The sequence below is a fragment of the Oncorhynchus mykiss genome, unplaced genomic scaffold (genome assembly GCF_013265735.2).
Source record: "Oncorhynchus mykiss isolate Arlee unplaced genomic scaffold, USDA_OmykA_1.1 un_scaffold_709, whole genome shotgun sequence".
Lineage (NCBI taxonomy): Eukaryota > Metazoa > Chordata > Actinopteri > Salmoniformes > Salmonidae > Oncorhynchus > Oncorhynchus mykiss.
The window spans coordinates 44,990-55,603 of record NW_023494156.1 but is presented as its reverse complement, the minus strand read 5'-3'; the positions used below and the strand labels follow the sequence as shown (position 1 = coordinate 55,603).

The 10,614-nt window shown below is 56.1% G+C and overlaps 1 protein-coding gene across 1 annotated transcript; it reads left to right on the top strand.

Moving 5' to 3' along the window:
* Positions 1-2,562: 2,562 nt before the first annotated feature.
* LOC118961914 (putative uncharacterized protein DDB_G0271982) lies at positions 2,563-9,666 on the top strand (the record flags this gene model as incomplete). Its single annotated transcript, XM_036974581.1, has 3 exons — positions 2,563-2,578; positions 6,234-6,343; positions 9,619-9,666. Coding segments are annotated over 3 exons (174 nt in total), but the record flags the coding sequence as incomplete, so codon positions are not given.
* Between the last annotated feature and the right edge of the window lie 948 nt (positions 9,667-10,614).

The window sequence follows — 10,614 nt, the reverse complement described above, 5'->3', positions numbered from 1 at the left end:
AGAGAGCGAGAAGAGAGAGCGAAGAAGAGAGAGCGAGAAGAGAGAGCGAGAAGAGAGAGAGAAGAGAGAGCGAGAAGAGAGAGCGAGAAGAGAGAGCGAGAGGAGAGAGCGAGCGAGAAGAGAGAGCGAGGAGAAGAGAGCGAGAAGAGAGAGCGAGAAGAGAGAGCGAGAAGAGAGAGCGAGAAGAGAGAGCGAGAAGACGAGAGCGAGAAGAAGAGAGCGAGAAGAGAGCGAGAGCGAGAAGAGAGCGAGAGCAAGAAGAGAGCGAGAAGAGAGAGCGAGAGCAGAGCGGAGAGCGAGAAGAGAGCGAGAAGGAGAGAGCGAGAAGAGAGCGAGAAGAGAGCGAGAAGAGAGCGCGAGAAGAAGAGCGAGAGCGAGAAGAGAGCGAGAGAGAGGAGCGAGAAGAGAGAGCGAGAAGAGAGAGCGAGAAGAGAGAGCGAGAAGAGAGAGCGAGAAGAGAGAGCGAGAAGAGAGTAGAGCGAGAGAGAGAGCGAGGAGAGCGAGAAGAGAGAGCGAGAGAGCGAGAGAGAGAGCGAGAAGAGAGCGAGAGCGAGAAGAGCGCGGAGAGAGCGAGAGCGAGAGAGCGAGAAGAGAGAGCGAGAAGAGAGAGCGAGAAGAGAGAGCGAGAGAGGGAGAGCGAGAAGAGAGAGAGGGCGAGAAGAGAGAGAGAGCGAGAAGAGAGAGGAGGGCGAGAAGAGAGAGAGAGAGGGCGAGAAGAGAGAAGAGAGCGAGAAGAGAGAGAGAGAGAGAGAGGGCGAGAAGAGAGGGCGAGAAGAGAGAGCGAGAAGAGAGAGAGAGAAGCGAGAGAGAGCGAGAGAAGAGAGAGCGAGAAGAGAGAGCGAGAAGAGAGCGAGAAAGAGAGCGAGAAGAGAGCGAGAAGAGAGAGCGAGAAGAGAGAGAGAGCGAGAAGAGAGAGCGAGAAGAGAGGGCGAGAAGAGAGGGCGAGAAGGAGAGCGAGAGCGAGAAGAGAGAAGAGAGCGAGAAGAGAGCGAGAGCGAGAAAGAGAGCGAGAAGAGAGCGAGAGGAGAGCGAGAAGAGAGCGAGAGCGAGGAGAGAGCGAGAAGAGAGCGAGAGCGAGAAAGAGAGCGAGAGAGAGCGAGAGAAGAGAGCGAGAGCGAGAGAAGAGAGAGCGAGCGCGAGAAGAGAGCGAGAGCGAGAAGAGAGCGAGAGCGAGAAGAGAGCGAGAGCGAGAAGAGAGAGAGAGAGGCGAGAAGAGAGAGAGAGAGGGCGAGAAGAGAGGGCGAGAAGAGGAGAGCGAGAAGAAGAGAGAGCGAGAAGCGAGAGAGAGCGAGAAGAAGAGAGAGCGAGAAAGAGAGCGAGAAGAGAGAGCGAGAAGAGAGAGAGAGCGAAAGAAGAGAGGGCGAGAAGAGAGGGCGAGAAGAGAGAAGAAGAGGGCGAGAGCGAGAAGAGAGAGCGAGAGCGAGAAGAGAGCGAAGAGGAGAGCGAGAAGAGAGCGAGAGCGAGGAGAGAGCGAGGAAGAGAGAGAGAGGCGAGGAGAGCGAGAAGAGAACGAGCCGAGAAGAGAGCGAGAAGAGAGCGAGAGAGAAGAGCGAGAGAGAGCGAGAAGAGAGAGCGAGAAGAGAGCGAGAGCGAGAAGAGAGAGCGAGAAGAAGCGAGAGCGAGAAGAGAGAGCGAGAAGAGAGAGCGAGAGAGAGAGCGAGAAGAGAGAGCGAGCAAAGAGAGCGAGAGACGAGAGAGACGAGAGCGAGAGCGAAGAGAGCGAGAGAGCGAGAAGAGCGAGGAGCGAGAGCGAGAGCGAGGAGAGCGAGAGCGAGAGCGAGAAGAGCGAGAAGAGAGAGCGAGAAGAGAGAGCGAGAAGAGAGAGCGAGAAGAGAGAGCGAGAAGAGAGAGCGAGAAGAGAGAGCGAGAAGAGAGAGAGCGAGAAGAGAGAGCGAGAAGAGAGAGCGAGAAGAGAAGCGAGAAGAGAGAGCGAGAAGAGAGAGCGAGAAGAGAGAGCGAGAGAGAGAGCGAGAAGAGAGAGCGAGAGAGAGAGCGATCAGAGAGAGCGAGAAGAGAGAGAGAGATCAGAGAGGAGCGATCAGAGAGAGCGATCAGAGAGAGCGAGAAAAGAGAGCGAGAAAAGAGAGCGAGAGAAAAGAGAGCGAGAGAGCGAGGCGAGAGAGCGAAGAAAGAGGAGAGCGAGAAAGAGCGAGAGAGAGAGCGAGGCGAGAGAGCGAGAAGAGAGAGCGAGAAGAGAGAGAGCGAGAAGAGAGAGCGAGAAGAGAGAGCGAGAAGAGAGAGCGAGAAAGAGAGGAGAAGAGAGAGCGAGAAGAGAGAGAAGAGAGCGAGAAGAGAGAGCGAGAAGAGAGAGCGATCAGAAGAGAGCGATCAGAGAGAGCGATCAGAAGAGAGCGATCAGCGAGAAAAAGAGAGCGAGAGAGCGAGCGAGAGAGAAAGCGAGGAGAGAGAGAGAGCGAGAAGAGAGAGCGAGAGAGCGAGAAGAGAGAAGAGAGCGAGAAGAGAGAAGAGAGCGAGACGAGAGAAGAGAGCGAGAGACGAGAGGAGAGAGAGCGAGAGAGCGAGAAGAGAGCGAGAAGAGAGAGCGAGAAGAGAGAGAAGAAGAGAGAGCGAGAAGAGAGCGAGAAGGAGAGCGAGAGAGCGAGCGAGAAGAGAGCGAGAGAGCGAGAAGAGCGAAAAGCGAGAAGAGAAGCGAGGAAAGCGAGAAGAGAGCGAGAGCGAGAGGAGAGCGAGAAGAGAGAGCGAGAAGAGAGAGAGCGAGAGGAGAGAGCGAGCGAGAGAGCGAGAGAGAGAGCGAGAAGAGAGAGCGAGAAGAGCGAGCGGAGAGAGAGGAGAGCGAGAAGACGAGAGCGAGAAGAGAGAGCGAGAGAGGCGAGAGAGCAAGAAGAGCGAGAGAGCAAGAGAGCAAGAGAGCGAGAGAGCGAGAGAGGAGGCGAAGAGCGAGAGAGCGAGAGAGCGAGAGAGCGAGCGAGCGAGCAGAGAGAGCGAGCAGAGAGAGCGAGCAGAGAGAGCGAGCAGAGAGAGCGAGCAGAGAGAGCGAGCAGAGAGAGCGAGCAGAGAGAGCGAGAAGAGAGAGCGAGCAGAGAGAGCGAAGAGAGAGCGAGAGAGAGAGCGAGAGAGCGAGAGAGAAGAGAGAGCGAGAAGAGGAGCGAGAGAGCGAGAGCGAGAGAGCAGAGAGAGCAGAGAGAGCGAGAAAGAGAGCGAGAGAGCGAGAAGAGAGCGAGAAAGAAGAGAGAGAGAGAGAGCGAGAGAGAGCGAGATGAGAGAGCGAGAGGAGAGAGCGAGAGAGAAGAGAGAGCGAGAAGAGAGAGCGAGAGAGCGAAGAGCGAGAAGAGCGAGAGAGAAGAGAGAGCGAGAAGAGAGAGCGAGAGAGCGAGAGCGAGAAGAGAGAGCGAGAAGAGAGAGCGAGAAGAGAGAGCGAGAAGAGAGAGCGAGAAGAGAGAGCGAGAAGAGAGAGCGAGAAGAGAGAGCGAGAAGAGAGAGCGAGAAGAGAGCAGAGAGAAGAGAGCGAGAGCGAGAAGAGAGAGCGAGAGCGAGAAGAGAGAGAGCGAGAAGAGAGAGCGAGAGAGAGAGAGGGCGAGAAGAGAGAGAGAGGGCGAGAAGAGAGAGAGAGGGCGAGAAGAGAGAGAGAGGGCGAGAAGAGAGAGAGAGGGCGAGAAGAGAGAGAGAGGGCGAGAAGAGAGAGAGAGGGCGAGAAGAGAGAGAGAGGGCGAGAAGAGAGAGAGAGGCGAGAAGAGAGAGCGAGGGCGAGAAGAGAGAGCGAGGGCGAGAAGAGGAGAGCGAGAAGAGAGAGCGAGAAGAGAGAGCGAGAAGAGAGAGCGAGAAGAGAGAGCGAGAAGAGAGAGCGAGAAGAGAGAGCGAGAAGAGAGAGCGAGAAGAGAGAGCGAGAAGAGAGAGCGAGAAGAGAGAGCGAGAAGAGAGAGCGAGAAGAGAGTGAGAAGAGAGTGAGAAGAGAGCGAGAAGAGAGCGAGAGGAGAGCGAGCGAGAACGAGAAGAGAGCGGAGAGCGAGAAGAGAGCGAGAGCAAGAAGAGAGCGAGAGCGAGAAGAGAGCGAGAGCGAGAAGAGAGCGAGAGAGCGAGAAGAGAGAGAGCGAGAAGAGAGAGCGAGAAGAGAGAGCGAGAAGAGAGAGCGAGAAGAGAGAGCGAGAGAGCGAGAAGAGAGAGCGAGAAGAGAGAGAGAGAGAGCGAGAGAGCGAGAAGAGAGGAGCGAGAGAGCGAGAAGAGAGAGCGAGAAGAGAGAGCGAGAGAGAGAGCGAGAAGAGAGAGCGAGAGAGCGATCAGAGAGAGAGCGATCAGAGAGAGCGATCAGAGAGAGCGATCAGAGAGAGCGATCAGAGAGAGCGATCAGAGAGAGCGATCAGAGAGAGCGAGAAGCGAGAAAAGAGAGCGAGAGAGCGAGAAGAGAGAGCGAGAAGAGAGAGCGAGAAGAGAGAGCGAGAAGAGAGAGCGAGAAGAGAGAGCGAGAAGAGAGAGCGAGAAGAGAGAGCGAGAAGAGAGAGCGAGAAGAGAGAAGAGAGCGAGAAGAGAGAGCGAGAGAGCGAGAAGAGAGAGCGAAGAGAGCGAGAAGAGAGAAGAGAGCGAGAAGAAGAGAGCGAGAAGAGAGAGCGAGAGAGCGAGAGAGAGAGAGAGAAGAGAGCGAGAAGAGAGCGAGAAAGCGAGAAGAGAGCGAGAAAGCGAGAAGAGAGCGAGAGCGAGAGGAGAGGAGCGAGAAGAGAGAGCGAGAGGGAGGAGAGCGAAGCGAGAGAGAGCGAGAGAGCGAGAGAGCGGGAGCGAGAGAGCGAGCCGAGAGAGAGCGAGAAGAGAGAGCGAGAGAGAAGAGCGAGAAGAGAGAGCGAGCAGAGAGAGCGAGCAGAGAGAGCGAGAAGAGAGAGCGAGAAGAGAGAGCGAGAGAGAGAGCGAGAAGAGAGAGCGAGAAGAGAGAGCGAGAGAAGAGAGAGCGAGAAGAGAGAGCGAGAAGAGAGAGCGAGAAGAGAGAGCGAGAAGAGAGAGCGAGAGAAGAGAGAGCGAGAAGAGAGAGCGAGAGAGAAGAGAGAGAGAAGAGAGAGAGAAGAGAGAGCGAGAAGAGAGAGAAGAGAGAGCGAGAAGAGAGAGCGAGAGAGCGAGAAGAGAGCGAGAGAGCGAGAAGAGAGCGAGAAGAGAGCGAGAAGAGAGCGAGAAGAGAGCGAGAAGAGAGCGAGAAGAGAGCGAGAAGAGAGCGAGAAGAGAGCGAGAAGAGAGCGAGAAGAGAGCGAGAGCGAGAAGAGAGAGCGAGGAGAGAGAGCGAGGAGAGAGAGCGAGGAGCGAGAGCGAGCGAGGAGAGAGAGCGAGAGCGAGAAGAGAGAGCGAGAAGAGAGAGCGAGAAGAGAGAGCGAGAAGAGAGAGCGAGAAGAGAGAGCGAGAAGAAGAGAGAGCGAGAAGAGAGAGCGAGAAGAGAGAGCGAGAAGAGAGAGCGAAGAGAGCGAGAAGAGAGAGCGAGAGCGAGAGAGCGAGAAGAGAGAGAAGAGAGAGAGAGCGAGAAGAGAGCGAGAAAAGCGAGAAGAGAGCGAGAGCGAGAGGAGAGCGAGAAGAGAGAGCAAGAGGAGAGAGCGAGGCGAGAGAGCGAGAGAGAGAGCGAGAGAAGAGAGAGCGAGAAGAGAGAGCGAGAAGAGAGAGAGCGAGAAGAGAGAGCGAGAAGAGAGAGCGAGAAGAGAGAGCGAGAAGAGAGAGCGAGAAGAGAGAGCGAGAAGAAGAGAGCGAGAAGAGAGAGCGAGAAGAGAGCGAGAAGAGAGCGAGAAAGAGAGCGAGAAGAGAGCGAGAGCGAGAAGAGAGCGAGAAGAGAGCGAGAAGAGAGCGAGAGCGAGAAGAGAGCGAGAGAGCGAGAAGAGAGCGAGAGCGAGAAGAGAGCGAGAGCGAGAAGAGAGCGAGAAGAGAGCGAGAAGAGAGCGAGAGCGAGAAGAGAGCGAGAAGAGAGCGAGAGCGAGAAGAGAGCGAGAGCGAGAAGAGAGCGAGAGCGAGAAGAGAGCGAGAAGAGAGAGCGAGAAGAGAGAGCGAGAAGAGAGCGAGAAGAGAGAGGAGGAGAGAGCGAGAAGAGAGAGCGAGAGAGAGAGAGGGCGAGAAGAGAGAGAGAGGGCGAGAGAGAGAGGGCGAGAGAGAGAGGCGAGAAGAGAGAGAGAGGGCGAAGAGGAGAGGAGAGGGCGAGAAGAAGAGAGAGAGAGGGCGAGAAGAGAGAGAGAGGGCGAGAAGAGAGAGAGAGGGCGAGAAGAGAGAGAGAGGGCGAGAAGAGAGAGAGAGGGCGAGAAGAGAGAGCGAGAAGAGAGAGCGAGAAGAGAGAGCGAGAAGAGAGAGCGAGAAGAGAGAGCGAGAGCGAGAGCGAGAGCGAGAAGAGAGAGCGAGAAGAGAGAGCGAGAAGAGAGAGCGAGAAGAGAGCGAGAAGAGAGCGAGAGCGAGAAGAGAGCGAGAGCGAGAAGAGAGCGAGAGCGAGAAGAGAGCGAGAGCGAGAAGAGAGCGAGAGCGAGAAGAGAGCGAGAGCGAGAAGAGAGCGAGAAGAGAGCGAGAGAGCGAGAAGAGAGCGAGAAGAGAGCGAGAGCGAGAAGAGAGCGAGAGCGAGAAGAGAGAGCGAGAAGAGAGAGCGAGAAGAGAGAGCGAGAAGAGAGCGAGAAGAGAGAGCGAGAAGAGAGAGCGAGAAGAGAGAGCGAGAAGAGAGAGCGAGAGAGCGAGAGAGAGAGAGGGCGAGAAGAGAGAGAGAGGGCGAGAGAGAGAGGGCGAGAAGAGAGAGAGAGGGCGAGAGAGAGAGGGCGAGAAGAGAGAGAGAGGGCGAGAAGAGAGAGAGAGGGCGAGAAGAGAGAGAGAGGCGAGAAGAGAGAGAGAGGGCGAGAAGAGAGAGAGAGGGCGAGAAGAGAGAGCGAGAGCGAGAAGAGAGAGCGAGAGCGAGAGAGAGAAGAGAGCGAGAGAGAGAGCGAGAGAGCGAGAAGAGAGAGCGAGAAGAGAGAGCGAGAAGAGAGAGCGAGAAGAGAGAGCGAGAAGAGAGAGCGAGAAGAGAGAGCGAGAAGAGAGAGCGAGAAGAGAGAGCGAGAAGAGAGAGCGAGAAGAGAGAGAGAGAAGAGAGCGAGAAGAGAGAGCGAGAAGAGAGAAGAGAGAGCGAGAAGAGAGAGCGAGAGCGAGAAAGAGAGCGAGAGAGCGAGAAGAGAGCGAGAGCGAGAAGAGAGCGAGAGGAGAGCGAGGAAGAGAGCGAGAGCGAGAAGAGAGAGAGAAGCGAGAAGAGAGCGAGAGCGAGAAGAGAGCGAGAGCGAGAAGAGAGCGAGAGCGAGAAAGAGAGCGAGAGCGAGAAGAGAGCGAGAGCGAGAAGAGAGAGCGAGAAGAGAGAGCGAGAAGAGAGAGCGAGAGCGAGAGAGAGCGAGAGAGAGAGCGAGAAGAGAGAGAGAGAAGAGAGAAGAAGAGAGAGCGAGAAGAGAGAGCGAGAAGAGAGAGCGAGAAGAGAGAGAGCGAGAGAGCGAAGAGAGCGAGAGAGCGAGAAGAGAGAGCAAGAAGAGAGAGCGAGAGAGAGAGAGAGCGAGAGAGCGAGAAGAGAGAGCGAGAAGAGCGAGAAGAGAGAGCGAGAAGAGAGAGCGAGAAGAGAGAGCGAGAAGAGAGAGCGAGAAGAGAGAGCGATCAGAGAGAGCGATCAGAGAGAGCGATCAGAGAGAGCGATCAGAGAGAGCGATCAGAGAGAGCGATCAGAGAGAGCGATCAGCGAGAAAAGAGAGCGAGAGAGCGAGAAGAGAGAGCGAGAAGAGAGCGAGAGAGCGAGGAGAGAGAAGAGAGCGAGAAGAGAGAGCGAGAAGAGAGAGCGAGAGAGCGAGAGAGCGAGAAGAGAGCGAGAGAGCGAGAAGAGAGCGAGAGAGCGAGAAGAGAGCGAGAAGAGAGCGAGAAAGCGAGGAGAGCGAGAGCGAGAGGAGAGCAGAGAGCGAGAGGAGAGAGAGCGAGAGAGCGAGAAGAGAGAGAGGAGAAGAGAGAGCGAAGAGGAGCGAGAGAGCAAGAGAGCGAGAGAGTGAGAGCGAGAAGAGAGAGCGAGAGAGCGAGAAGAGAGAGCGAGCAGAGAGAGCGAGAAGAGAGAGCGAGAAGAGAGAGCGAGAAGAGAGAGCGAGAGCGAGAAGAGAGAGCGAGAAGAGAGAGCGAGAAGAGAGAGCGAGAAGAGAGAGAGCGAGAAGAGAGAGCGAGAGAGAAGAGAGAGCGAGAGAGTGAGAAGAGAGAGCGAGAGAGCGAGAAGAGAGAGCGAGAGAGCGAGAAGAGAGAGCGAGAGAGCGAGAAGAGAGCGAGCGAGAGCGAGAAGAGAGAGCGAGAGAGCGAGAGAAGAGAGAGCGAGCGAGAAGAGAGCGAGAACGAGAGCAAGAAGAGAGAGCGAGAGCGAGAAGAGAGAGCGAGAAGAGAGAGCGAGAGAAGAGAGAGCGAGAAGAGAGAGCGAGAAGAGAGAGCGAGAAGAGAGAGCGAGAAGAGAGAGCGAGAAGAGAGAGCGAGAAGAAGAGAGCGAGAAGAGAGAGCGAGAAGAGAGAGCGAGAAGAGAGAGCGAGAAGAGAGAGAGAGCGAGAGGAGAGCGAGAGCGAGAGGAAGAGAGAGCGAGAAGAGAGAGCGAGAAGAGAGAGCGAGAAGAGAGCGAGAAAGCGAGAAGAGAGCGAGAGGGAGAGCGAGAAGAGAGCGCGAGAGGAGAGAGCGAGCGAGGAGAGAGCGGAGAGAGCGAGAAGAGAGAGCGAGAAGAGAGAGCGAGAGAGCAAGAGAGCGAGAGAGCAAGAGAGCGAGAGAGCGAGGAGAGAGCGAGAAGAGAGCGAGAGAGAGCGAGAAGAGAGAGCGAGAGAGCGAGAAGAGAGAGCGAGAAGAGGAGAGCGAGAAGAGAGAGCGAGACAGCGAGAAGAGAGAGCGAGAGAAGCGAGAAGAGAGCGAGAGGAGAGAGGAGGAGAGCGAGAAGAGAGCGAGAAGAGAGCGAGAAGAGAGCGAGAAGAGAGCGAGAAGAGAGACGAGAAGAGAGCGAGAAGAGAGCGAGAAGAGAGCGAGAAGAGAGCGAGAAGAGAGCGAGAAGAGAGCGAGAAGGAGAGCGAGAAGAGAGCGAGAAGAGAGCGAGAAGAGAGCGAGAGCGAGAAGAGAGCGAGAAAGAGAGCGAGAGCGAGAGAGCGAGAAGAGAGAGCGAGGAGAGAGAGCAGAGAGCGAGGAGCGAGAAGAGAGAGCGAGAAGAGAGAGCGAGGAGAGCGAGAAGAGAGCGAGGAGAGCGAGAGCGAGAGAGCGAGAAGAGAGAGGAGAAGAGAGAGCGAGAGAGAAGAGAGAGCGAGAAGAGAGAGCGAGAAGAGAGAGCGAGAAGAGAGAGCGAGAAGAGAGAGCGAGAAGAGAGAGCGAGAAGGAGAAGAGGAGAGCGAGAAAGAGAGAGCGAGAAGAGAGAGCGAGAAGAGAGAGCGAGAAGAGAAGAGAAGAGAGAGCGAGAAGAGAGCGAGAAGAGAGGAGAAGAGAGCGAGAGCGAGAGAGCGAGAAAGAGAGAAGCGAGAGGAGAGAGCGAGAGCGAGAAGAGAGCGAGAGAAGAGAGAGCGAGAAGAAAGCGCGAGGAGAGCGAGAAGAGCGAGAGAGCGAGAAGAGAGAAGAAAGAGAGAGCGAGAGAGCGAGAAGAGAGCGAGAAAAGAGAGCGAGAGGAGGAGAGCGAGAAGAGAGCGAGGAGAGCGAGAGAGCGAGAAGAGAGCGAGAGAGCGAGAAAGAGAGCGAGAGAGAGCGAGAGAGAGAGCGAGAAGAGAGCGAGAAAGAGAGCGAAGAACGAGAGAGCGAGAAGAGAGCGAGAAGAGAGCGAGAAGAGAGCGAGAAGAGAGCGAGAAGAGAGCGAGAAGAGAGCGAGAGAGAGCGAGAAGAAGAGGCGAGAGCGAGAAGAGAGCGAGAGCGAGAAGAGAGCGAGAGCGAGAGAGCGAGAAGAGAGAGCGAGGAGAGAGCGAGAGAGCGAGAAGAGAGAAGAGAGCGAGAGCGAGAGCGAGAAGAGAGAGGAGCGAGAAGAGAGAGCGAGAGAGCGAGAAGAGAGCGAGAGCGAAGAGGAGAGCGAGAAGAGAGAGCGAGAAGAGAGAGCGAGAAGAGAGAGCGAGAAGAGAGAGCGAGAAGAGAGAGCGAGAAGAGAGAGCGAGAAGAGAGAGCGAGAAGAGAGAAAGAGAGAGCGAGAAGAGAGAGCGAGAAGAGAGAGCGAGAGAGCGAGAAGAGAGCGAGAGCGAGAGAGCGAGAAGAGAGCGAGAGAGCGAGAGAGCGAGAGCGAGAAGAGAGCGAGAAGAGAGAGCGAGAAGAGAGCGAGAAGAGAGAGCGAGAAGAAAGCGAGAGAGCGAGATGAGCGAGAGAGCGAGAAGAGAGCGAGAAGAGAGAGCGAGAGAGCGAGAAGAGAGCGAGAAGAGAGAGCGAGAAGAGAGAGAGAGAGCGAGAGAGCGAGCGAAGAGAGGAGAGCGAGAAGAGAGAGCGAGAAGAGAGAGCGAGAGAGAGAGCGAGAGAAGAGAGCACGAGAAGAGAGCGCGAGAAGAGAGCGCGAGAATGAGAGCGCGAGAAGAGAGAGCGAGCAGAGAGAGCGAGAAGAGAGAGCGAGAAAGATAGAAGAGAGAGCGAGAGAGCGAGAAGAGAGAGCGAGACAGCAAGAAGAGAGAGCGAGAGAGCGAGAGAGCGAGAAGAGAGCGAGAGGAGAGCGAGCGAGAGAGAGCGAGAGCGAGAAGAGAGCGAGAG